The sequence below is a fragment of the Hibiscus syriacus genome, unplaced genomic scaffold (assembly GCF_006381635.1).
Source record: "Hibiscus syriacus cultivar Baekdansim isolate YM2019G1 unplaced genomic scaffold, ASM638163v2 tig00112159_pilon, whole genome shotgun sequence".
Taxonomy (NCBI): Eukaryota; Viridiplantae; Streptophyta; class Magnoliopsida; order Malvales; family Malvaceae; genus Hibiscus; species Hibiscus syriacus.
This window is the reverse complement of record NW_024063263.1, coordinates 103205-128530: the sequence shown is the minus strand read 5'-3', so window position 1 is coordinate 128530 and position 25326 is coordinate 103205. Positions and strand designations below refer to the sequence as shown.

The 25326-nt window shown below is 38.6% G+C and overlaps 1 protein-coding gene across 1 annotated transcript; it reads right to left on the bottom strand.

Moving 5' to 3' along the window:
* Nucleotides 1-4468: 4468 nt before the first annotated feature.
* On the bottom strand, nt 4469-8705 carry LOC120175094. Its single transcript, XM_039181798.1, has 15 exons — nt 8484-8705; nt 8256-8377; nt 8049-8137; nt 7894-7926; nt 7721-7811; nt 7447-7581; nt 7243-7307; nt 6646-7142; nt 6489-6570; nt 6246-6392; nt 5602-6170; nt 5398-5536; nt 5054-5122; nt 4859-4984; nt 4469-4582 (listed from the first exon to the last, which is right to left on the bottom strand). Exons 1-15 carry the CDS (start codon nt 8696-8698, stop codon nt 4469-4471), a joined length of 2493 nt encoding a protein of 830 aa, XP_039037729.1. The 5' UTR covers nt 8699-8705.
* Nucleotides 8706-25326: the final 16621 nt, after the last annotated feature.

Here is a 25326-nt window from a genome sequence, read left to right as displayed (position 1 = left end):
TAATCTCTAAGGGAAGAAAACTTTCGTAGAAGCACTGGAGAAGCATTTGCTCAGTTAATCCATGCTGCGAAAAACTTGCACAGAGATTCTTGAATCACTCCTAACAGTCATAAAGCGATTCTCCATCTTTTTTGTTTATTTCCTAGGATGTTTCTTCTCAATCCGCTTGCCTTTGTTACTGGAAAAAAAATATTAAGAAAGATTTGATTTAAATCAACCCACATATTAATTGAATTTAGAGGTAAGTAAAATAACCACTCTTTTGTTAAACCAGATAAAGAAAAGGAAAATCTCTCAGTTTAATTTGGTCTTCGAAAACTCCCTGTGGTTTCATGTTGGAGCAGACCATATGGAACTATGTGAGATGCTTGGTGTTCTCGGTCGAACGAGTAAATGAGAGATAGGAAAAAGATGAGTTGAGAGGCGACTGGTTTTAATTTAGTTTAGGATTAGGGTTAGTTTAACATATAATTACTCTTTTATATAAAGCTTTTAGGGTTATTTTACTTTTACTCCCTATACATTACACACCTTTTTACAAGTTGGTCCATGTTTGTCCTGATCGCGTCATTTTTCTGTTTTATGTTTAGTATTATTTTTTGGATTTGTTCTCATTCATATCCCTGCACATTTGCCATATATTTACGTTTTAGTCACCTATAGTGTTCGTTTTGCATTTGATTTATCATGTTGTCCTAATTTTAGAATTTTGCATTTTATAATTGCTAGTATATTTTTAGGGTTAATAAACTTGGAAAATTCACTTTAATTTTTCTACATTTAGATCACTGTCCGAATTGCGAATTTCATGTTTAATTTTTTACTTGGTCTTAATTTAGTCCCTAATTTGAAACCTGTAATTATTAATTTAGGTCCTTAATTTTTTATGATTAATTCGATTTAGTCCTTGTAATATTTATTTTGTTAATTAACATTAATTTTAACTTAGGGGTAATTTAATTCCTTAATTGTTTTCTATTTTTTATTTTAATTTTTTTATGAATAAATTTGCTGTATGTTAATTTTACTTATATTTTATCTTAATGCCTTAAGTTCATTCTCTTAGTTCTTTCTTTTTTAATTAATTAGATTAATATCTTAGTTTGTATATAATGAGAGCTTTAGATTTAGGTTCTTATCATCTAGTCTTTAATTAAGGGATAGTTCAATATGGACTTTCGCATAAAATGTCCGATTGCTCAAATCGATTATTCGATCCAATAATTGCTTAGTTTTAATTAGGTTAGTAATTAGGGCTTAAACTTTAGTTAGTTAATTAACTTTTGAATTGAACTTACTATAGTTTAGATAATTAGGGTAAATAGGTAGGTTTACTTAACTTTAATTTTTACATCTAGCCCTTCAACTTTTAATTAAATAGCTATTTGAAATAAATGACTTAGGTTAATCAGAACCTTCATTTTAGTTATTTTCTCCTTAGTGCTTTGAAGATAGAGATGGTTCGATTTGGGCTTTCACATTAGATGCCCGATTGCTCAAATCAATATCCGATTCAATAATCAGTTTATACTAATCATGTTAATAACTAGAGCCTTAAACTTTAGATCTAGTCCCTTAACTTTAGACTTCACACTTCTAGTCCCAAGATTTTAATTAGATTATCCAATTGACATAATTGATTAAGTTATTAACTAGAGCCTTCACTTTAAGGTTTATTTTCACCTTAATCCTTAAACATTAGGGAATACTTTGATTTGATTTTTGCATTAAGATTCCCGATTGCTCAAATCAATTATTCGATTCAATAATAGGTTAAAAAAATTTAGGATTAATATTACATATTTTATTTTCAGGTTTAGTCCTCTAGTTTCTTTAATTTACATAATTTGACACTTCAAGTTAGGAAAAACCTTTAATAAACTCACATAGTATAATTAGGTTTTAACTGATTAATTGATTGCATCCGTTTTTAAATACAAGGCAATGTTCACTTATTATGGAGTCAATAGTATATCTCCCACAATCATGCTCAGTGGTGACTATTGGTGATTCCCGAAATAGGTCAATATATTTCTCAAAAGTGCATCATAATTTCTCAATTCTTGAGGCAATGTTCGTTCATGGGACAATAATTGATCTTCCGCATTCATGCTAGGGGTGAATATTATTGGCCTTAATAAACAAATATCCTCTTTCAACTTTGCATCCATAGTGATTTCTAAATTAAACAAAGTCTTGAACTCAAATTTTATAAATTCTTAAATATAGGGTAATCAACTAGGTACCAATTTCTGGGTGTTATGGGATGTTAATCCTTCCCCACGCGTAATTGACTCCCGAACCTATTTTTTGATTTTCCCAATCCCCAAACTTGGTTTTTTTTGATAAAAATGAAATGTTTTATTGAATCACCCAGTTTTTATGATATTCCAATCGCACCTTAAAAAATGATTGGTGGCGACTCCCAACATTTCATTAAAATCATTTCAAAAAAACTCCATTGCTGCAACTAGTCGACTTTTCCCTGAAGGGCCGGTTGCAACACCTTAAGTTTAAACTCTTTGATGGGGATAAGAATAAATACGAGATTGTCTATTTCTTGGGGACCACAACCCCTTTATATAACTGATTTAAGAATCAATTATTGTCTGCACTTATAATTCTATCCCTAATCAAATTATAAATACAACTTTAATAGTATCTACACTTTCATTTTCATGACACTTATAATACCTTATGAATTTATAACTTAATTGGTCACTTAATTTATGTCATATTTCATGATAACAACTTACATTATAAATATATGCTCATAATTATGGATTTTAATCCAACATTTGATACATCTGATCGATCCATATTATCAACATCAACAATCTTAATGACATAATAAATCATTTCGTGAATTCTAGAAACAAAATTCAATTGATTGACCAGTAACGGCCTCTGTAACTCCATCTTCATTTGCCAATCTTTCATTTTATCATCATATTCACCAGTAAGTGTTACTGGTCGATCAGAAGAAGAAGAAATCAGTTTTTGAATTTTTTAATAAAATTTTATTCCACGTCAGTTGGTGATTTATGTGGTTATATTTATTTTTTTATTTTCCACGTAATACTTTCATTAAAGGGTTAATGAGAGTTAATTGATGAGAGACTAAAATCGAACGAAATGATAACATTATGAACTAAAATCGAACGGACCAATAATGTTAGGACTATAATTTTATATAAACGATGTGAATTTAAGAAACTATATAATATATTGAGGTGTAATATTATAAAATTTCAAGAATATAAAATCTTAGGAACGAAACATATTTGCTATGTATTATACAATGAATTCAAAGTTCTCCCAAATTATTCTGAACATCTTTCTTAATGATTCACTACGTTTTTAGTAGTTCTACCGTATATTTTAAATGTTTAATTTAAGACGGTTTTCAATCTAAAATGTTATCACGTTCAACTTAAAAAAACAAATTTATAATTTTTTCGGTTGCAGTTGAAAAATTGCTTACAACTAAAAATATTATCAAGAAGGTAACATGTTAGGTTGTAATAAAAAATATTATGAATAAAAGATAATATTTTAAATTACGTTCAAAATAAAATATTATGTTTTTTTTGTTGCCCTCCTGGTTTTAAAGTTTCACCCTGACTAATCTGGACCGACTCACATCGAGCATTTGATTATGGAGAGTGAATCTCTCAGCGGGGATTTTTTGCATAGACAACGACTCAAATCCTTGACCTTACTTAAACAATATCAAACTACTTACCACTTGAATCAACCCGTTGATTAAAATATTATGTTTTTATAACAATTTCTAATAACATTATTTTAGTACACAACTTTTACCATTTCTTAACTTCTTTTGTAGTACCTAATTTTTACAATTTTTTAACCTTTATTAATAAGTTTTATTTTAAAATTTGGTAAATTATCACTAAACTTTACTCTCTGTCTTATTTTGCTCACTGAACTTTAAAATTTTCAATTTCCTCAATTTAATATATTGAGTTTTGTCAATGTGTTGTTAAATAGTTAACAACGTTAAAACGAAATTGTTTTAAAAAATAATTTTTTTACCAAAACGACATTGTTTTGCGTCTATATAAAAGTTCATTTATAACGCTATTAGTGAGAGAATGATTGACAAAAAAAATCAATACATTAAGTTCGGTGAAAAAATTAAAAAGATTTAAAATATAAGAGAAAGTAAAATTTAGTTATCAAATTTATCATTTAAGATTGATTGATCCCATGATCCTTTAAACATCTTTTGTAGTATTTTATATCATCTGTGTTAAAACAGTAAGGTATTAAATCATCAGTTATTGGTAGGTACAGTTCTCCCAGTGAGGTAATTGTATGACTTGTAAAGCTAAAACAGCACCATGCATAGGTGTTGAGCATCCCAAAAATAGAGTAAAACAAGCTCAATCTTGAGGATGATACATGTTTACACTAATTAATTGTTTTAAATGTAAAAAAAAGCATCTTATAGGAAGTAGGATATCTGCTGCTCCTTTCTGGAACCCCCTTCCCCGTATAAATTATTCCATTGCTTTAACTCATTCATTCCAGCTCCCTCCGAAGAAAAGCTAGCTGCCACCTGCTCCGTATGAAAATGGAAAACTCAAGGTCAGTATTTCCCTACACTTTTGGCAGATGTAATTAGGTCGACTCGATCTTGAGTATTGTTGAGTTCACGAGCTTAAAACTATCAAATTTGACTCGAATTCAAAATCAGAAATTGAAGCTCAACTCAACTTGTAAGCTTATGAGGTAAAAATAATGGAACTCAACTCGAACTCAAGTAACTCGCGATCCGTCTTGTCTCGTTTATGGCCCTAATTGTAACATCATTATGAAATTATGTGAGGTTTACCTGATTCATTGCTTCCCTTAAATCTTCCATGTTTAATGGCCTCAAGGTAATAACTCTTTCCCCTACCTCGTTTTTAGTAGACGGCCCTTCCGAGTTCTTACCTTCTGCTTCTTTCTTCTTTCTCTTCTGCAAATTGTTCTTTTGAATATAAATTAGAATCAATCTGTATTTGATATTCACTTGTGAATAACTTACCTGATCTTTCAATCTCTCTTGCTTTATTAACTCCCGGACCGGACGATAAGCAGCCGTTGTGCACAAGTTCTGGTTTAAAACAGTAAGGGAGAGTGATTATATTTCTACTATTTGTAACATAGTACTATATTGAGGTCGCTGTCGCAGTTATGGTTGCAGTGTCGTAATGTTGAGATCGTTACCGCGTAATTTATTTTTTAAAAATAATTATGATTTTATGGTGCTGGTGAGATTTGTGGTGTTGAGTAACCTTAGAAAACGTTACGATGCAATCTTTACACTGCATTGCGGCTGCATTTAATAGTATGATCTGTAAAGTAGCAAAATCTAATGAAAATACGTACCTTGAGGTCACTTCCAGTATATCCTTCAGTCATGGCAGCAAGCTCTGCGAAATCAACATTCTGGTCTACTTTTTCCTTCGCCAGAAGAGTTCTAAAAATCTTTTCCCGGTTTTTTATGCTTGGAAGCCCCACCATGATTCTGCTTAAACGAACAAGCATTAATATGAAAACACATAATTTGCCGAAATCAGTGAGTATAAGTACCTTCGCTCGAATCGCCTAATGATCGCTTCATCGAGGTCGAACGGCCTGTTGGTTGCAGCGAGGACGAGGATGCGTTCACCCGGCTTTGTCAAGAGCCCGTCCCAATGAGCCATGAACTCGTTTTTGATCTTTCGCATAGCTTCGTGCTCTCCGACTCGAGTCCTCTGGCCGAGCATGCTGTCTACCTCATCTACAAATATGATCGTAGGAGAGACCTTGGCTGCCAATGTGAACAACGCTCGGACGTTTTTCTCGTCTTCTCCAAACCATTTAGAAGCAATGGTCGACATCGATACATTAATGAAGCTCGCACCAGCTTCTCTAGCAATGGCTTTCGCTAGCATTGTTTTCCCGGTTCCGGGAGGACCGAATAACAGTATTCCCCTGCAAGGCTTCAGAAGGCCACCTTTGAAAAGGTCTGGCCGTCGTAGAGGTAGCATCACTAGCTCTTGCAGAGATTCTTTCGTGTCATCCATGGCACCGATATCGGCAAATGTCACATTGATCTCGTTTGGTGCTATGACCTCGGGTCTTATTCGCTTTTCGAATTCGTTGTCTGGAACAACTTCCTACGGATCGATATGAAGGCTGACAAAACCGTACACCAAAGGAATTCATTACTACGAAAGTAAAGACAAACTCACAGGAATTTTCACGGCTGGAGCAGAAATTTCAAAGTCAATCTTTTCTGGATTTGTGATTGTGGTCGTGGTCGTAGTTGTAGTGGTGGTCCCAGTCCCGGTTCTGGATTTTGATTCCGGCTTCATAACTGCAGAAAATTTTGCAGCTTCCTATTCAATGTAAACATGATAGGGAGGTGAGCTTTGTAATCTACCATGTAATTCCTTTTGTTTGCTGTTAGAAAACAACTAGCTAGATTATAAGACCTTTGATCTTTCAGTTTGTGGTTCCAGTTTTAACTTATCACCACCAAACTTCCCCTGGAATAAATTCAATCCATAAGACAAGCTGCATCAATGTGAACCGAATCAGAAATCGTATAGTCAATGGTAACATAAACCATGCAAGAGAAACGAATCCGACCTTTTCGACGATATAACAAGTTTTCCATTTCGATATTCGGGATCCTTGTTGTTCATCAAATGATAAGAAATCGCCGAGACCACGACTTCCTCTATGTATCTGCTGAGTTCCATCGTGTCAGCAACACAGATCGAATTGAGATCATCGCAATCGAGATCGTTAGCCCATAGCACCTCCATGATGTGATTTTTATTATCCTGAGTTTGGATCATGCTCATGTCCTTTTCCAGTAGATATTTCCAGTTGACAAAATGGCGAGCGTCGTCCGGTGGCCTGATCTCAATGTTGTAAGGGAAAAGGATGTGAAGCCTCTCGTCCAACTCTTGGTTTTCGTTACCGAGATTGACGACTCGGGATCCGAGGATCAACACATTTCCAGACAGTTTCTTTAACATTTGTTGAAAGAAATTGTAAAACCTTTGTGATCTAAACAAGAGCTTGTCAACATCCCTAAGGTACAGCACAATGGGAGCGGCTTTCGACACATAAACCAACACCTGCAGTCATCCCAGAATTTCTGTTGATTCATCATTTGTTTCAAAACAAAAGTTAACTTCATGTGTATATTTACACACACACACATATCAATATTACTACCTTGTAAAGAGCCTGTATAAGCAGCTTCTCATCGAAAAACAAACCGCTTGTTCGTGAAGTAGGAGCTAAAAAGAAGGGAGAAAAAGATCAAAGCAACCATGAAGTTCCAGTATGAATCGTATGTTACTTGGACTATAATATAAGTTTCGGGTATGGATCTGAGTCGGACGTCGATATGCTGATAGAAAAAACTCGAGAACATACCTGGATTTGCAGGAGAAGAGTGAGAGGCAAGGGCATTTATATTGTCTGATGCTGAGGCATTCCTACGCAGCTTTGGAAGGCTTTCGTTTCTCCTTGTTACGAGATCCGCACCACTGCTTTGCCGCTTCAATGTACCTGCAAGACAAGTTATAGTAGATATTCTATGTTACTCGGAATCGGATATAAATTTCAAATACGAACATATATGAATGTCAGACTCAGATACTTCAAGAAAAATGAAGAATCGAAGCAACATATGAATTTTTCGGTGTACCTGTAGGTTGCTCTTGTGGAAGGAGTGAAAAAGAACTGAACAGGCCGGACAATCTCTCTAGTGTTGATTCCGAAGGAGATCTTTTGAAACACTGCACGAAAGAATCGAAGATTAGAGAAATCAAAAGCAGTATTAATCCAATCCTATGTTCCACTGGAGAAAAAAACACTTACAGATTCCTTGGAAGTTCCATATTTATTTTGAATCTGCACATAGGTAACCAAATACTCAGGTACGAATGTTAGATACGAGTATGTATTCGACATGAATGTGAAGGGTTCGAGTAACATGGTCACAAGAATGGTATAAGAAATGTGCAAATACTCACTTTTAAAGCAAAGTCAGTTACATCCAACAGCAGCAACTTCGATTCAAAGTAATGAGCTAAAGCTCTGGCAAGCATTTGTTGGTAAAGCTCTTCAAGATTACAATGGAAAACAAAATAGTTAGAACATTTCCAGAAACCGGCATGTGATATGGAAAAAAATACGATGTATGTAGTCGGAGAATAGAAGAAAAGATTCTGATAACAAACCCGAAGGTCCCGAGAGCAAGATGGCTTTACTAGCAGGGGCAAGGTTCCTTGTGTACTTGGAGACATCAGCATGTCTCAAGTGAACATAGGCAGCACTGGTTAACAATGCACGAGTCTGCTCACTGCCAAACATAACCAACAAGGATGAAGATATTGTTAGAACAAACGCAGGGCTAGATTTTCCGACAGCCATGTTCGACTCCGACGTATATTCGGATACGGATGTACCTTAGATAATAGGGAAACTCATCGAATCTGACATGACTTTCTCGGCCATCAACGATCTGGCGGATCAATTCTTTCTCCATATCCTCCAAATTGGGACCGATCGATGCAGCCGAACCGCCTCCTGTCCAATTGCTCTGACCCGAAGCCAATCCGAGCCCCATCCCTAACCCAACCCCAACGCCCAAAGCAGACAACAGTAAACTCTTTTGTTCCATTGCTTTGCCTCAAGATTTATTAAAACCCTATGTGTAATTTTCTTTTTGTTTCATCAGAAATGTATTTGTTTCGAAAATCGAAATGAAAAACGCATCGATCTTTAACGCTATTTCCCTCCGTCTCGGCCTTAACCTGTGTTTTGGTTTCTAAAACTTGAATGGTGTTTTCTCGGTTTGCCAATTTAAAATGAAAGCGAGAGAAGTGGAGAGAGGAAAGGTGGCTGCCATACACGGAGGATGGCGGCGGAGGAAGAATAGGGTAGTCACTCAATTCCCGTTATTTGTGGACTGAAAAAACAGAGGTAGAGAATGGATGTGTGATTACAAAATTTGCTTACTTATGGTTTTAACAGTTGAAAAAAAACAGTTTTTCAAATTTTTAACGACTATTTGGCGCCAGAGTACATGCATATGATAAAACCTATTTTGTACTCTGCATGGGATAAAACTTGTTACTTCAATTCCAATTCCAATTTCAGATTTTCGGGTGATTACAAAATAATATACGTGATAAATATACTCTCAATCATTTAATAATAAAAGTTCAATCACCCTATCGCAGTCGCTGGTGCTCGAATCCATGATATTTAAGAACCACAACGATTCCTTTGATCATGTAAGTTGGAATTACATCTCATTTATTAGGTTACTGTTAAGAATATATTTTTTTCAATATATAATTGAATATTTTTTGAAATATCCAAAAACATCTACGTTTCGATTTATTATTAAAGATTTAAGAAATCCATAAATTAAAAACTAATCAAATATATTGAGTATTGAGTATTTTATTATTTAAGAGCCCCGCATCATATCACATTTTCAATCTATAATTTTTTTAATTGATTTATAAACTTTCAAATATAGTTTTTAGTATAGTCACCATTATTCGATTTATTAATTGACTAATTCGAATATTGCAGAGGTCAGTGACGGATCTAAAAACTAAAAAAATGGGGGACCTAAATAAATAATATAATATTCACTAAAAAAAGTTGCATGATCCAAAATAACAATCTATTCAAAAAAATACTAGTAGTAAACATAATTGCAATTGTTATCGACTACTTTTCATTCCTTGAAATCGGTTCATGATTTCTTCATCATCAATTTGGAGAAAAACATATCTTTCTATGTAAGCGACCATTTAAAAATCAGTCACCTATACTATTTTGCAACCTATTTTTCACAATGTTCATTTTAGTAAATGCTCTTTCCACACTTGCAGTTGCTATCGGAGAATCAGCACCAACTTTATGAACAAATAGACTTGTTGATACACTTGATGCTTCTTTGTCTCGACTAGCTTCATGGAAAATTCACTCATATCCTTCAATACCCAAAACCTATCATCCCTCCGCATATCAACAATATAATTATCAAGTTGATCATCAAGGCCTAATCTATCAACACTTGTAAATTCATTGAGATACAATTCGGCAAGTCTAGATATCTTTTGTTTGTCAAAAGAAGAAAACTTATTAAGTGGACTCATAAAAATCATACAAGTCAATAACTCTATACTAACATCATCAAAGCTATTGTTTAACTCTTGAAGTTAAAAATTAATAACTCTTAAAAACATTTCAAATCGAAAATGATGAATATTGATAATATCCAAACGACAATGTTTCTTTCTTCCTAGAGGAGCATACACAACATTCGTATAAAAAATATTAATGTCATTATTGTTACAAAACGAAGTGACTGTAGCAAAAAAAAAAAGATTCTCACTCATTTTTTCTCACATCTTACAATCTTTCTTTAGTCAAAGTTACAAGACACAACATCTTGATCTTTTTTCTATAAAACTTTATTTAATTCATTCATAATCCCAAATAATACTTCTTAAATCCAGATTTATTAAAGCAACATGATATACCTGCCGAAGTCCATTTGAGAAAATGTGTGCTTCTTTGGTAGGAAAACACGTCTTTGTATGTATTCTTTCCTTATCGCTTCTCTATATATTGGATGATAGTCAACATTTTTTTCCTTTTAGCTAGATCGTGTGGAATAGAATTAGCATCAACTTGGTTCTCCATCTCCCTTGATGAAAATATTGTATTATCGTTATGTGTAATACATGTTGAACTCATTCCAATTTCTTGAGTTTGTGGCATATTACGCGAAGGGAAAGAAAATTCTTGCTTGAATTGAGTTGTTAAAGGTTGAGTTGGCGATGAGACACAAGTTGGAACTTAGGAAGAACTTGTATCATTCTTTTTAGACTTTTGAACAAACCAGTTTAAAGTTTCATTCTTCTTTCGTGGAGGGTTAATTTATCACCATTCATCTTCTCGCCACTACAATTATAAAATATACAAATTATAATAATAATTAATTAGAATTCACAAATTAATAACTTAATAGTGATATTTGTTATCAAAGACCCTCTGTCTCGGTCCCTGGTGGCGGTCTCTATCTCTTCGACAGTACTACTAGAATGATCGGGGGTCTCCGATGTCGATGGAAAATCAACAAACGGCCAAGAAAAGTAGAAACTCTCAGATGGAGTGTGATATTGGATTGACATCTAATAAATATCGTTGGGATGGAAGCTATTGCTGCTTTATCAACAGGTGGAGATGACTTAATGACTGAACGGAATCGTGAAAATTCCATTGAAACCCAACAACGACAGGGAGCTTCAGCTACGACGACCACAATCCCAGCGAAATCCTATGCAACTACTTTGAGTAGTGCAGGGGATAGTCATGCTTAACTTTCTTGGTATGGAGGACGTAAAATTGCATGAGAGGGATGTGACGATGGATAGGAATGACTCCTATCCGATCATCCATTTCTCTGAGAGTGTTCATCACTCTATTGACCAGAACTTGAGTAAGACAATCATTGTGCGACTCTTGGGCAAAACAATCGGATACCGAGTGTTGTTGAATAAAATCAAACTGCTAAGGAAACCACATGGACAATTCCATCTAATTGACTTGGATAATGACTATTTTCTGGTTAGACTAGAACATGATGGTGATTACACAGAAATTCTTACGGAAGACCCTTGGGTGATTTTTGGAAGTTATCTAATTGTACAACCATGGAGCTGGAATTCAAAAACCTCTGAGAAATTCTATTTCGTATGTTGACTTCTGAAATTGGCATAGTTATTAAGATTGACTATAATACTAATGCTGAAGAGCGAGAGAAATTTGCAAGATTGGCAGAGGCGGTCGACCTGACCAAGCCACTACTTCCGTGCATTGGTATTGATGGCTTTATACAAAAGCTTGACTATGAAGGGCTCCCTCATATCTGCTTTAGATACGTGATTTATGGGAATTCTTAAGATCAATGCAGAATCCAAGTGGAGAGTTTGACGATCGATGATGATGCATTTCTTCGAGGGGTTACTGAGACTGATGTTCCTGCTGCCCTGGTAGATGACATGTATGGGCCCTGGTGATTACTCTTGGACGGAAAAAGAGGCCTCGAAAACCACAAGAAGAGAACAGTACTCGATTTGAAGCTCTTGTTGAACCTGAGGAGGTGCCTGACACCAAAAATGCTTATCCGAATGTTCAATGGTTGAGGGAATGACCCGTAATTTGGGGGACGGTGAAGGAAAGACAAAAGGAAGGATCCGATTGGAACATCTGCTAAGGTTATTAAGGATAAGATTTCTTTTGTTGAGTGGAGCTCCAACGCCGCATTGCCTTCTACAACTTTGAAGAGCACTCAACCGAATCAGTCCAGGCAAGGAATCGGTGGCACAAGAGGGAAAAATTCCAGGTTGATCTTTCAGTCAAGGTTCGGGAGCCTCTTGTATCGCTTAAAGTACCGAACATTAGAAATGGGGATCATGTGGTCGTGACCATTGATGAATGGGATACGAACTCAACAATTAGGAAACAGAGTCACCATCTCAAAACTTCTCAGAACAAAGGGCAACATGAACAAGGCTACAAGGGGTTAAAAATTAAAAAGAAGTTGATGTATAAAGCTCCGAAGAGGCCTTTACTGTCTGATTGGGTTCAATCGGCTTCAAACTTAGTGAATGTTATTGTCCAAAAAAGACACTCATTGGTGATTCATGAAGGTGATGGGTAGAGCGTAACTGGGCATAACTCCTCTTAGTATTTTCTTATGTTTAGTTGCATGCCATGGAATTGTCAAGGTGCGACGAGTCAGTTTCATCGTCATTTCAAGCGGTTTGTGGTGGTTCATCGTCCTCCAATAGTTTCTTTGCTGAAACCTCGCATTAGTGGTTCCCAAGATGATATGGTTATTGGTAAATTAGATAATCTGAACTCTTTTCGTGTTGAAGCGTAGAGGTTCAGTGGAGGTGTCACAGACTGCCAGCCCAAGACCGAGCCCAGTTCGTTCAAGGCTGCCAGAGACTATCTTTGCCACGTTTTGGGCCTTCTAGAAGACCCAGCAGAGCTGGCCCATCCACCTTGGAGGGAGAAGAGGCATGATAATTATTTGAAATTATCTTAGAGATAATTCTCACTAATTATTATTTAATTTAGAGTTATAGATAGAGTAGGGCTCTTTTCTGACCGTTGATGTAATTTAATCTTAACCGTTGATTGTAGGGGGCTCCAACTATAAAAGGAGGCTCACCCCCACCTCATTTACTCACTTCAGATTGAGGAATACAAGTTAGCATTCACTCTAAACTCTCTCTTCTCCATTTGAGCGCCCATCTCTCTATTTTTCCCATTTCCTTTATTTTTGCAACGTTCTAAGCATTCTCGCTTAGTGAAGGTTTGGGTTACTTAGCCGAGTTTCAACCTCGAAAACGACTAAGGCCGCACGAGCTTGCTAGCAGCAGTCTAGCCCCGTGACAAGTGATATCAGAGCCTATTTCTTTTTTATTTTCGTTGGTTCGAGATGGCACCACAACATGGTGAAGCGACGGGTTCTGATGGGAATGAAACCCGCAATGCTGGAAAGAAGAGAGCACCCTCGAAAGATGTCCTCACGTCCATCCAGGAGAAGGTTACCAGGCTCGAGGGTTCCACGACGGAAGCCAAGGTAGTGCTGGATGTGCTAGAGTCTGTAGACCTTGAAAAGCTGGGGTCGTTAGATCTCGATAAGCTGGAGTCCTTGGAGAGTATCAGGGAGGAGGTTCAGGATTCACTCAACGATTTGGATGTGAAGGTAACTGATCGAGGTGATTCCTTAGAAGCCATGGTAGTGGCTTTAAGGAAGGAAGTTGAGGAACTCAAGAGTAAGGGTTCCGATTCTGAGGTGGTCGAGCTAAAGAGGGAGGTCGAGTTGCTCAAGACCGAGTTATTGGTGTGTAAAGCTGCGTTCGGGAATAGCGTAGCCACGGTTGCACCCAAGGCCTTGGGTGACATCCCTAAGCCGGAGAAGTTCAAAGGAACCAGGTCCGCCCAGGATGTTGAGAATTTCCTTTGGGGGTTGGACCAGTACTTTGCAGCCACGGGCATCACAGAGGATGCCAAGAAAGTAAGCATCGCTAGTGTTTACTTGTCAGAGGTCGCCCTCATGTGGTGGCGACGCAGATGCAACGATGTGAAGCGTGGGAACGCTGCCATCGAGACCTGGGTAGAATTCCAAGCTGAGTTCAAGGAACAGTTCTACCCAGAGTATGCTGAGGATGAGGCGCGATCCAAGTTGAGGCGTCTCAAGCAAGAAGGGTCACTGAGGGAGCACGTTCGAAAGTTTGTCGAACTAATGCTCCAAGTCCCAAATTTGAGTGAAGAGGACGGGTTCTTCACCTTCATGGATGGGTTGAAACCATGGGCGAAGAACGAGCTAAGGCGACGAGGAGTTATGGAGCTCTCGGTTGCCTTGACGACGGTCGAGTCAATCATTGAGCTTGGCGTCAAGAAGGTGGACTCCAAACCAAAGCCGAAGTTCCGAGGTAGCAGTGGTGATAGGGACAAGGCGTCCAAATCCGACAAAGATTCGAGTGGCAATGGGAAGCCCTCGAATGGTAAGCACTCGGATAAGAAAGACAAGCAAATTATCCAGTGTTACAACTGCAAGGGCCAAGGGCATTTGGCGAGGGACTGTCCGCAGAAGAATAAACTCTCGGCCATCAAGGAGAAAGATGGGGAGGAGAGTGAGACTCTAAAGCTTGGATCCATCCTTAGCACCATGGAGGTCAAGAAGGGTCGAAAGAAAAAAGGGTTGATGTTCGTTGACATCACCATTGCTGGCCAGAAATTGAGTGCACTAGTGGACACCGGTGCCTCCGAGTTGTTCATGTCAGAACCAGTTGCCAAGAGACTTGGTCTTTATGTCGAGAAGGCTTGTGGTTCTATCAAGACCGTCAACGCCAAAGAGGTTCCGATTGCGGGGGTCGCAAAGGGAATTGAGTTAACTGTTGGAGGTTGGTCCGGAACGGAAGCCATCAAGGTGATTCCTCTTGATGACTTCGACTTCGTGCTCGGGTTAAGTTTCTTGGACCGAATCAATGCTTTCCCAGTACCTTTTGCCGATTGTTTGTGCATCCTGGATCCAAAGCAACAGTGCATTGTTCCAGTGAGCCGAGGGCCCGGAGTAGGGGCCAAAGTTCTATCCGCAATTCAATTCTCGAAGGTGGTGCGCAAGGAGGAACCGTCCTTCTTAGCTGTCTTGGTGTGTGAGGAGCCAACCACAACCAAGAAAGTTCCTGACGTGGTGAGCCACGTGTTGGCAGAATTCCAAGATGTGATGCCTGCCGAGTTGCCTAAGAAGTTGCCTCCAAAGAGGGAGGTGGATCACAAGATTGAGCTTGTGTCGAATGTGGAGCCACCCGCTCGAGCTCCTTACCGAATGGCTCCGCCCGAGTTGGAGGAGATGCGCAGACAGTTGAAGGATCTACTCGATGCCGGGTACATCCGACCATCCAAGTCCCCCTATGGTGCCCCAGTGCTATTTCAAAAGAAGCACGATGGTTCTTTGCGGATGTGCATCGATTACCGGGCTTTGAATAAGCTCACGGTGAAGAACAAGTACCCGATTCCTCTCATTGCGGACTTGTTCGATCAGCTTGGTGGTGCAAGGTGGTTCACCAAGTTGGATTTGCGATCGGGCTATTACCAAGTCAGGATAGCCGAGGGAGATGAACCGAAGACAGCCTGCGTGACTAGGTACGGTTCGTATGAATACCTTGTGATGCCCTTTGGCCTCACGAATGCTCCAGCCACTTTCTGCACCCTGATGAACAAGGTGTTGCAACCTTTTCTGGATCGATTCGTTGTTGTCTACCTCAACGACATCGTCATTTACAGCAAGACATTGGAGGAGCATGTTGAACACTTGAAGCAAGTGTTTCTGGTGTTGCGAGAGAACAAGCTCTTTGTCAAAGAGGAAAAGTGCTCATTCGCCAAAACGGAGGTTCCTTTCCTTGGCCACATTATTGGAGGTGGCAAGATCTGGATGGATAGGGACAAGGTTCGAGCCATTGATGAATGGCAAGTGCCAACCAAGGTGACGGAGCTGAGATCATTCCTGGGGTTGGCCAACTATTACCGGAGGTTTGTCAAAGGTTACTCAAAAATCGCAGCCCCCTTAACCGAGTTATTGAAGAAAGACAAGGCGTGGGATTGGGGCCCGAAGTGTCAAAGTTCCTTTGATGAAATCAAGCTTGCTATGATAAGCGAGCCAGTTTTGGTGTTGCCAGATCACACCAAGCCCTTTGAAGTTTTCACCGATGCATCCGACGTTGCCATTGGTGGGGTCCTGATGCAAGAGGGACATCCGGTTGCTTATGAAAGCCGGAAGCTCAATGAGACCGAGAGGAGATACACGGTCCATGAGAAAGAGATGACTGCAGTTGTGCACTGTTTACGCACATGGCGACATTACTTACTTGGGTCCAAGTTCGTGGTGTTTACAGACAATGTTGCCAACAGTTACTTCTTAACCCAGAAGAAGTTGTCACCGAAGCAAGCTCGTTGGCAGGAGTTCCTTGCCGAGTTTGACATGTCCTTGGAGCACAAACCTGGGAAAGTGAATTCCGTGGCCGATGCCTTAAGCCGAAGGTGTGACATGGAGTTTGTGAGTTTGCCGACGGGACAGTTGCGGGAGCGCATCAAAGAGGGGTTGTCACATGATCCGATAGCCCCTTCATTGATTGAGCTTGCCAAGGGGGGCAAGACTAGAAAGTTTTGGCTAGATGGAGGCTTGTTGTATGCTCGAGGACACCGCCTCTATGTGCCACAATTTGAAGGATTGCGAAAGGAGCTCATGAGGGAATGCCATGATTCCAAGTGGGCGGGACATCCGGGGATCCACCGGACTTTGGCCTTGATAGCGGAGCACTATTATTGGCCGCACATGGGCAATGATGTCGAAGCCTATGTGAAGACCTGTCTTGTGTGCCAGCAAGACAAGATAGAGCAAAGGAGACCAGCTGGATTGTTGCAGCCTCTGCCTATCCCCGAGAAACCATGGGAAAGTCTTTCCATGGATTTCATTGTTGGTTTGCCTGTTTCCGATGGATTTTCTAGCATCATGGTCGTGGTGGATAGATTTTCCAAGTATGGGACTTTTATTCCAGCTTCCAAAGTTTGTCCAGTCGAGGAGGCCGCTCGTCTTTTCCTCAAGTACGTGGTGAAGTATTGGGGTGTTCCAAAGACGATTATCAGTGATCGGGACACAAGGTTTACTGGGAGGTTCTGGAAGGAGTTGTTCAAGTTGATGGGATCAAGCTTGAACTTCTCGACGAGTGTTCATCCCCAGACGGATGGGCAAACCGAGAGAGTGAATGCACTCGTAGAGACCTACTTGAGGCACTATGTGAGTGCCACGCAACGTGACTGGCCAAAATTGTTGGATGTAGCCCAGTTTTCCTACAATTTGCAGAGGAGTGAAGCGACCAATCAGAGTCCATTTGAGATTGTTATCGGGCAGCAGCCGCTTACACCAAATGCGGTTGTGACTGGGTACCAAGGGCCAAATCCAACAGCATACCAATTTGCCAAGGAGTGGCAAGAACAACATGAACTAGCCCGAGCTTGTTTGCACAAGGCCGGGAAGCGAACCAAGAAGTGGGCAGATCGAAAGTGTCGGGATGTAAACTTTGAGGTTGGTGACCGAGTCCTTGCCAAATTAAGTGGTATCTTGCGCAACCCATATCACAAAGGGCTTGTGCGAAGATACGAGGGGCCATTCAAAGTTTTGAAGCGAGTAGGCACCATGGCCTACAAATTGGAGTTGCCTTCGACCATCAAAGCTCATCCGGTGTTCCATGTGAGTTTGTTAAAGCCATACCATCAGGATGAGGAGGAGCTAGATCGAGGCAAGTCACACCGAGCGCCAGTCGGGGTAAAGGTCTCATACGAGAGAGAAGTAGAAGCTATCCACGCAGAGAGAGCCGTTCATGGAGTGGGAAAACGACCAAGGCATGAATACCTTGTTCAGTGGAAGGGACTTCCGGAGAGTGAGGGAAGTTGGGAACCTTCCGAAGCCTTGTGGCAATTCCGAGATAAGATTGACCAGTTTCACTCTAGTCGCGCAACGAGGGCGTCGCTAGAACTAGTGGGGGAGAATGTCACAGACTGCCAGCCCAAGACCGAGCCCAGTTCGTTCAAGGCTGCCAGAGACTATCTTTGCCACGTTTTGGGCCTTCTAGAAGACCCAGCAGAGCTGGCCCATCCACCTTGGAGGGAGAAGAGGCATGATAATTATTTGAAATTATCTTAGAGATAATTCCCACTAATTATTATTTAATTTAGAGTTATAGATAGAGTAGGGCTCTTTTCTGACCGTTGATGTAATTTAATCTTAACCGTTGATTGTAGGGGGCTCCAACTATAAAAGGAGGCTCACCCCCACCTCATTTACTCACTTCAGATTGAGGAATACAAGTTAGCATTCACTCTAAACTCTCTCTTCTCCATTTGAGCGCCCATCTCTCTATTTTTCCCATTTCCTTTATTTTTGCAACGTTCTAAGCATTCTCGCTTAGTGAAGGTTTGGGTTACTTAGCCGAGTTTCGACCTCGAAAACGACTAAGGCCGCACGAGCTTGCTAGCAGCAGTCTAGCCCCGTGACAGGAGGTATATGGCTCCTTTGGCATTCTAAGTATGATATTGAAATCATGGGTGTTTCCAATCAATATATTCATACAATTATTCATTCTTCGATGTTGTCTCGATCAGTTCACATTACTTTTGTTTATGCAAACCCAAGCATATCCGTAACACCCTAATCTGGTCCAATATGAAACCCGGTGGATTAGAATAATACACGGAACCACCTAAATAGTTAACTATTTTTTTAAATCATTGGATCAGTTTAACAAATAAACATGACATAAATATCCATAAGGTAATATGTTTATGAAATATAAGTATTTAAAATACGGGGATCTCCAACAATAGTCTCCAAAATATGTAAATAAAAATATAACAGAGTTTACAACTCAAAGACACGATAAGGGCCTATGACAATACATGCCATGTATAATGCTCGAAATGTACTATGATCAAGTGGTCAAGCCTAGAAATCTTGTGTCTGGCGGTAAGCTTCTCGAACCAGCACCCAAGAACCTATAAACAGAAACACATTCCATACGCTGAGCACACAAGCTCAATGCCACACAAATAACCTAACTATACCACATTCATTCAACACATATAGGCATGCTACAAGTATAGTTATGAACATTGCATACACAACACAACAAAAAAGCAAGCATCATGGTGTAGCTCAGGGTCACTTAGCCTCACGAAACTCATGCCCATATTTGTTTGCTAAGAACCTTAGGGAAGACCTGGGTCACATAGTATCAACATCTCCTTAAACTTCGGGTTAGGTTCGGGTCAACATAGTGTTGATACCTTACCCGGCTAGTATACTCTTCTAGAGTACTCGGGATGTATCTGGGTCACTTAGCATCGGCACAACATCCAACTAGCATTTTAAGTGCCCAAGAACCTGATTGGATATATCCAAATAATCCCTAGCATAACTTTATCAACATCGTACACAATTTGGGGTCCTCACTATTTTTCGAGCATCAAGCAAGGCATAAGTCATTATGGAATCTTACCTCATTAAGATTTTATGTTATCACACAAGTTATTATGAGTTTCTCTTGAAGTCATTTAGAAGGCTTTCCTTACCACCATTCCCCGGTTTCTTCCTTCTAAACCACACTAGCTTATAGCCTAAGAATTCATAAGGGCATCGATACTCCTATTTTGGTATCGATACTTCCCTCTCATTCTATCGATACCTCCCAGGGTATCTATACCAAAATTTGATTCAATTTTTGGAAAAATACCCCAGTATCGATACCCCTATGAAGATTATTGATACTTTACCCTAGGTATCGATACTCCTATAAGTACCGATACCAAAATTGGCTTCGATATTTCTTATCAAGGCCTCGAGTATCGACACATATCCCCTAGTATTGATACCTCTTGAGCGGTATCGATACTCCTTGATGGGGTATACATACTTTCCTCACAATCCTTTTGAATTTTGCCCTTACTCGATGGACAATATCGATATTGTTATCATAGTACCAATATCTTCCACCTTAAAACCCTATTTTATCTCATCTAAAACCCCTCCAATTCGCTCCTAAGGTCCCCCAAAGGCCCTAAATGGTTCAATCACACATACAAGCACCAAAGCTACATGCTAATCTACAAGCAGTAAATGAAGGTTAGGAGTATGTCACTTTACACCTAGCAACTGAAAAATCAACTCAAGACTCACTGAGAACTGTCTTTTCTTTCTCCTTGCTTTTAGAGCCTTCACCCACTTGTCTCACTAAAACAAGCTATGAAATTGAGGTATTAACTCACTTAAGGGCTTAGAAATGTTAGGAATATGACCCTTAAGGTTTAGGAACATTTTAGAGCCACCCATAAGATCTAAAACACAAAACCCTACTTAAACCCAACTATGACCACCATGGACAAACTCTATGGTTGTGAGTTTAATTTGAAGCTCTTGAGAAGATAACTTCAACTCTTACCTTCACTATTCTGGGATAGGGATGTTAAGAAACAAGTTCTCACCTATGCTTGAGAATGGTGAAGAGAAAATAAGAAATAGAGTTTGAATGAAGAGAGGAAGATGACAAAGGTTGGAAGAAAATAAAGCTCTCTCTTTTTCCTTGTTTCTTCCTGGGTGACATCACAAAAATTGAATAAAAATCAGCATTTTAAAGAATTTGGGGTCTAATAGCTCTTTTGGTCCTTTATCTTTTAATCACAATCCAAAGATACCCTTTTTAATTCATAAAGGGCTAGAACCAAGTCCAAAACACCCTACACTTGAATTAAGGCTTCTTGTAACCCACTGGGTCTATAAAAAGTCTTCCTCGGTTAGCCCAAATCTACTAATCCGAAAATCGATGCGTTACAACTCTCCCCTCCTAAGAAGAAATTCCGTCCTCAAAATTTACCTGAGTAGAATAAATATGGGTATTGGAGTTGTATGTCTTCTTTGGTCTCCCAAGCAGCTTCCTCTACCTTGTGGTTTCTCCACAAGACCTTTACTAATAGAACCTGCTTGTTTCTTAATTCCTTGACTTCATGATCTAAGATCCTTATCGTCTTTTCTTCATAAGTCATATCTTGGCTCACCTCGATTTGTAATAACGAGATGACATGAGAGGGGTCAAAACGATACCTCCTAAACATCGACACGTGGAAAACATTACTAATTCACTTCATTTCTAGCGGCAAGGCTAATCGGTAAGTTATGGGTCTGACTCTCTCAAGAATCTCGTAGGGTCCAATGAAATGGGGAGTTGACTTATTTTGGGATTCTGATGGATATTAAATATTTTGATTTCACGAAATTTGTTTTGCTGTATGCATTGAATTTTGGTATAAGATTTATGGTATATTTCTAACATGATCTCTGGTTACTGTATTTGTGTATCTAATTATGGAATATGAAATGTTTTCATAATTGAAAGAATTAAACTACCATTTTTCACTCAAATGCGTAAATATTTACTAACGTTAGGGGTATAATTGAAGGAAGTATCTCAGGCTTAGTCTATGACTTTTAAGACCTTACCGCATCCTCCTCTGCTTTGTGCACAGGGTAAGTGGTCCTTATGCCATTAGTATAAGGTCCTTACCAGGTGTACAAGTGGGTGTATGGATCATGGGAACCTACACATTTTTTTTATGTTCGGATGGGGGTAGTGTTCATGGTTTAAAAGTATGTTTTATAAAATAATATTTACTAAAGTATTTATTTGAATGTTTTATACACCACAAGGAGCACACTAGGCTTTTTATCTCACTCTTTAATTTTTAACTTTTCAAATATTATCCGACAGTAGGCTATCAGACTTGGCATCAGGAGGATCGATTGTTCTTCGTTTTGTACCACTATGTATTTTTGTATGCTCTTCTGTTATATTTTGGTGACACGTGTTTTTACTACTATCTGTTTGTATCTGTATTACATGTATTATGTTCTAAATCTATTTTCATATGGATTTTCGATGTCAGTATATGTTACAGTATGAACCTTACATCATATATATTTCTGTATTTCAACATTTTATGTATTTTATTTACTGAAAAATATTTTTGTATACGACATGTGACCGCCTAGATTCGATCGTAAAGTCTAGGTCAGGTATAGGGGGTTACACTCGTAATAAATAATAATTACTCTAAACTCATATTGATTCTGATAAGATGATGATAAACCGATTAAGACTCGAAAGACTGTTATAGAAATTGGAAGACTGATAAGAAATAAATTCAAGGTTGATGTTTAATCGATAAAAGAATTAACCTCATAATCCTTAAATTCTAAATATTCTCGATAAAAGTTTTAAATTTCAGAAATGCTTAGATAGGAAATTATGAAAATACCTTTATGAAGTAAAAAAAAATGCCTTAATTGACCCAGATAGTGGAATCGACATGAGAATTCGTTCTTGACTTGATATATCTATAAATTCACCGATTGAGCTCTTGATTTGTTTAGAAAGTTCTAATAATCGATTCATAACCTTCAAGACCACAATATACTCGAATATTCTGGTTTTCTGAAGAAGTATCTGAAGACCTATCTATCGGAAGTACTATATATATATATATATATATAAATTGATTGCAATGATCGGAATACCCTCAAGCTTCTAAATAATTAAAATAACCTCGAATACTAAAATGACCTGGATCCCCTCATGACCTAGAAATAAGTGTATGCCGTTGGATAAATTATGGAAACACCGACAAACCTAAATGTTGTACCACCCTTAAAGGTTATGGAACTCGACCCAAAAACATTGGTCATTCTTAATATTGTTGTAATACATAAATAAAATAAATACCACCGGAATACATGTGCGTCTCCTCCAGATTCGTTCAATGATGATTGTAAGGTGATTAATTCAACTAGTGCAATAGAATTAGGAATACATGTGCCATTTGACTATTAACATTACCTCTCTGATCGTCAAAGACAGGTAAAGGCAACATAATTACCATCTTTTAAAAAAACGCACGGGCCGCCTCACTTCTCTTTCCCTAACTCCCCAAAAGTCTGTACATCATCATCATTCTCAGCTGGCATGAGTCTGGGACGACGCGCGAACATAATTTCCGTCGTTATACTAACAAGCCCAAGATTCTTCCAATACATTTGGCATGTGAAGAGGCTCCAACAGAATCTGCTCTGAATCTGATCTTCTCGAATCCACGGTGGGGACTAAAACATCCTCAACGGAGTTTTCCTCCGGCCATTCATCGGCGAAAATACAATTTCCATCCTCATGCCAAGGAGAAACCTCCAGCATTTCTTCCCGACCCAGCTTAATGCTGATATGGTTTGACTTGCCTTAACACTTCAATTTAGGAACCTCTTCCTGGGAAGCGACGCGAATGTAAAATGAGGCAATATCCATTCTGTCCAAATTCTTCGTGTCTTCATGCAAAGCTACAATTTTCCCCCATCTGTTTCCAAGTGCTTCAAAAAAAAATGGTTTCAACATAACAGGGGGGACACCGTAAACAACATGCAAGGAATATCCTTCTCCATAATTAGGATTTCAAGAATTGTAAACCAAAAATTTATCTCTTTCTTTTTTTACGACCAGAGAGTTTCAAAGAGATCTTTGGAATCGAATATGATTAGGACAGTTTCATGATCAGAACCCCATTTTATAACTCTAACCGGAAAACCTTCATTTCGGAGACCATTTTGGACTTGCTCTCTATCAAGTATATTTTTAATAATTCCAACCAAACAGTTCTTGGTCCAGGACATCTCTTCAACTGTAGTATGGATATCCATCAGGTTAGAAGCATTAGCTCCTCGATTTGACACTTTTTTTTAGCTTCCACCGTATCAATGTTGTTGAGCAGTGGCTTTGTTTTCCCTGAGAGAACAGATTTATAGGTTCTATCATCCCTCTTCTGATCCCAAACAGACACCTTGTTAAGAGGTCTAACTACCTCTGAGGAGCCCACGTCGGGGATTGCTTTCTTTGGAGTATACCGAGTCTCCTTTGCCAAAACAAAAGGGCGTTGCTTGCGCGAGGGAGGGGAGGAAAATCTTGCCTTGGAGACGGAAATCAGACGTCCATCTTCCTTTGAGTTATTTAGTTTCGAAATAGCTAAGTCTAGTTCACTTGAGGAAGAAAATTGGACGAAAGCAAACGTCGTCTCTTTGTACTTTAGTCGACGATTGTTTTCCGGGATGAAAACGCTTTTAACCTTGTCGTAGTGACTTGAGGGTTCTCATAACGCTCTTCTAGATACCCTCCTGCTCCGATTATCCACAGGCACCATTTGCATTACCACGCCAGGGCTGAGCGGACGCCATGGTGACTGTAGGAGACAATAATATAATGTGATATAAACATTTCACAATTAAATTATTAAAAGTTTGTTATGTAATTGTTTCAACATTTCACAATTAAATTATTATATTATTTAAACCTAACATCAATTATTAATATTATTATATAACACAACGATCACATTTTTTATTAACATAAAACATGATTAACATATATCAATAGTTTGAAGATAATATCAAAACGCTGAAAATTTTAAGGATTAAATTAAAATAACCTATAATTTATGAATGAAATTAAAACATTCAAAAATTTAGAAATTAGTTTACAATAAATGTTATAATATAATGTTAAAAAAATTAAAGACAATTTAAAACAAGTCATAATTCGAAAACGTAAGATATAATTAATTTATTGTTTAATTAAATAGTCTTTAAAAATACAACTTCCAAAAGCACAGGGACGGCAATCCAAGGCCGCCCCACGTACCTGAGACTTCCTCAGGACGAGTGTCTCTAGTAACGTTTTAGGTTCAACATCTGCAGAGATTCTTGGGGGCAAAGTCCTTAATTATGGGCAACTTCAAGACTGATCTTACAAAAGTGCTGGGATAATGTTCCCAGTTTTTAAATTCTCCAAATAATGAAACCGCCGATTTATTTTTTAGGATATGCCATTTGCTACAGTAAAAGGTGAAAGCGTCAGGATTTTTACATGTCTTCAAACCGGAACCGAGTAAAGGCAAAAGTGCTGCTGCACGGATTAGAGGCCACGCGCGGATTGCTAGGCGTCTTCTACAAGAAGCACGGATCGCTATGCATCTTCATGCTGGACTGTAGCAGATGGCCTAATTGGGAAAATAATTTGACAGGTGCACTACTGGGGAAATAAAAATCCTTCAAGCATTTTTACC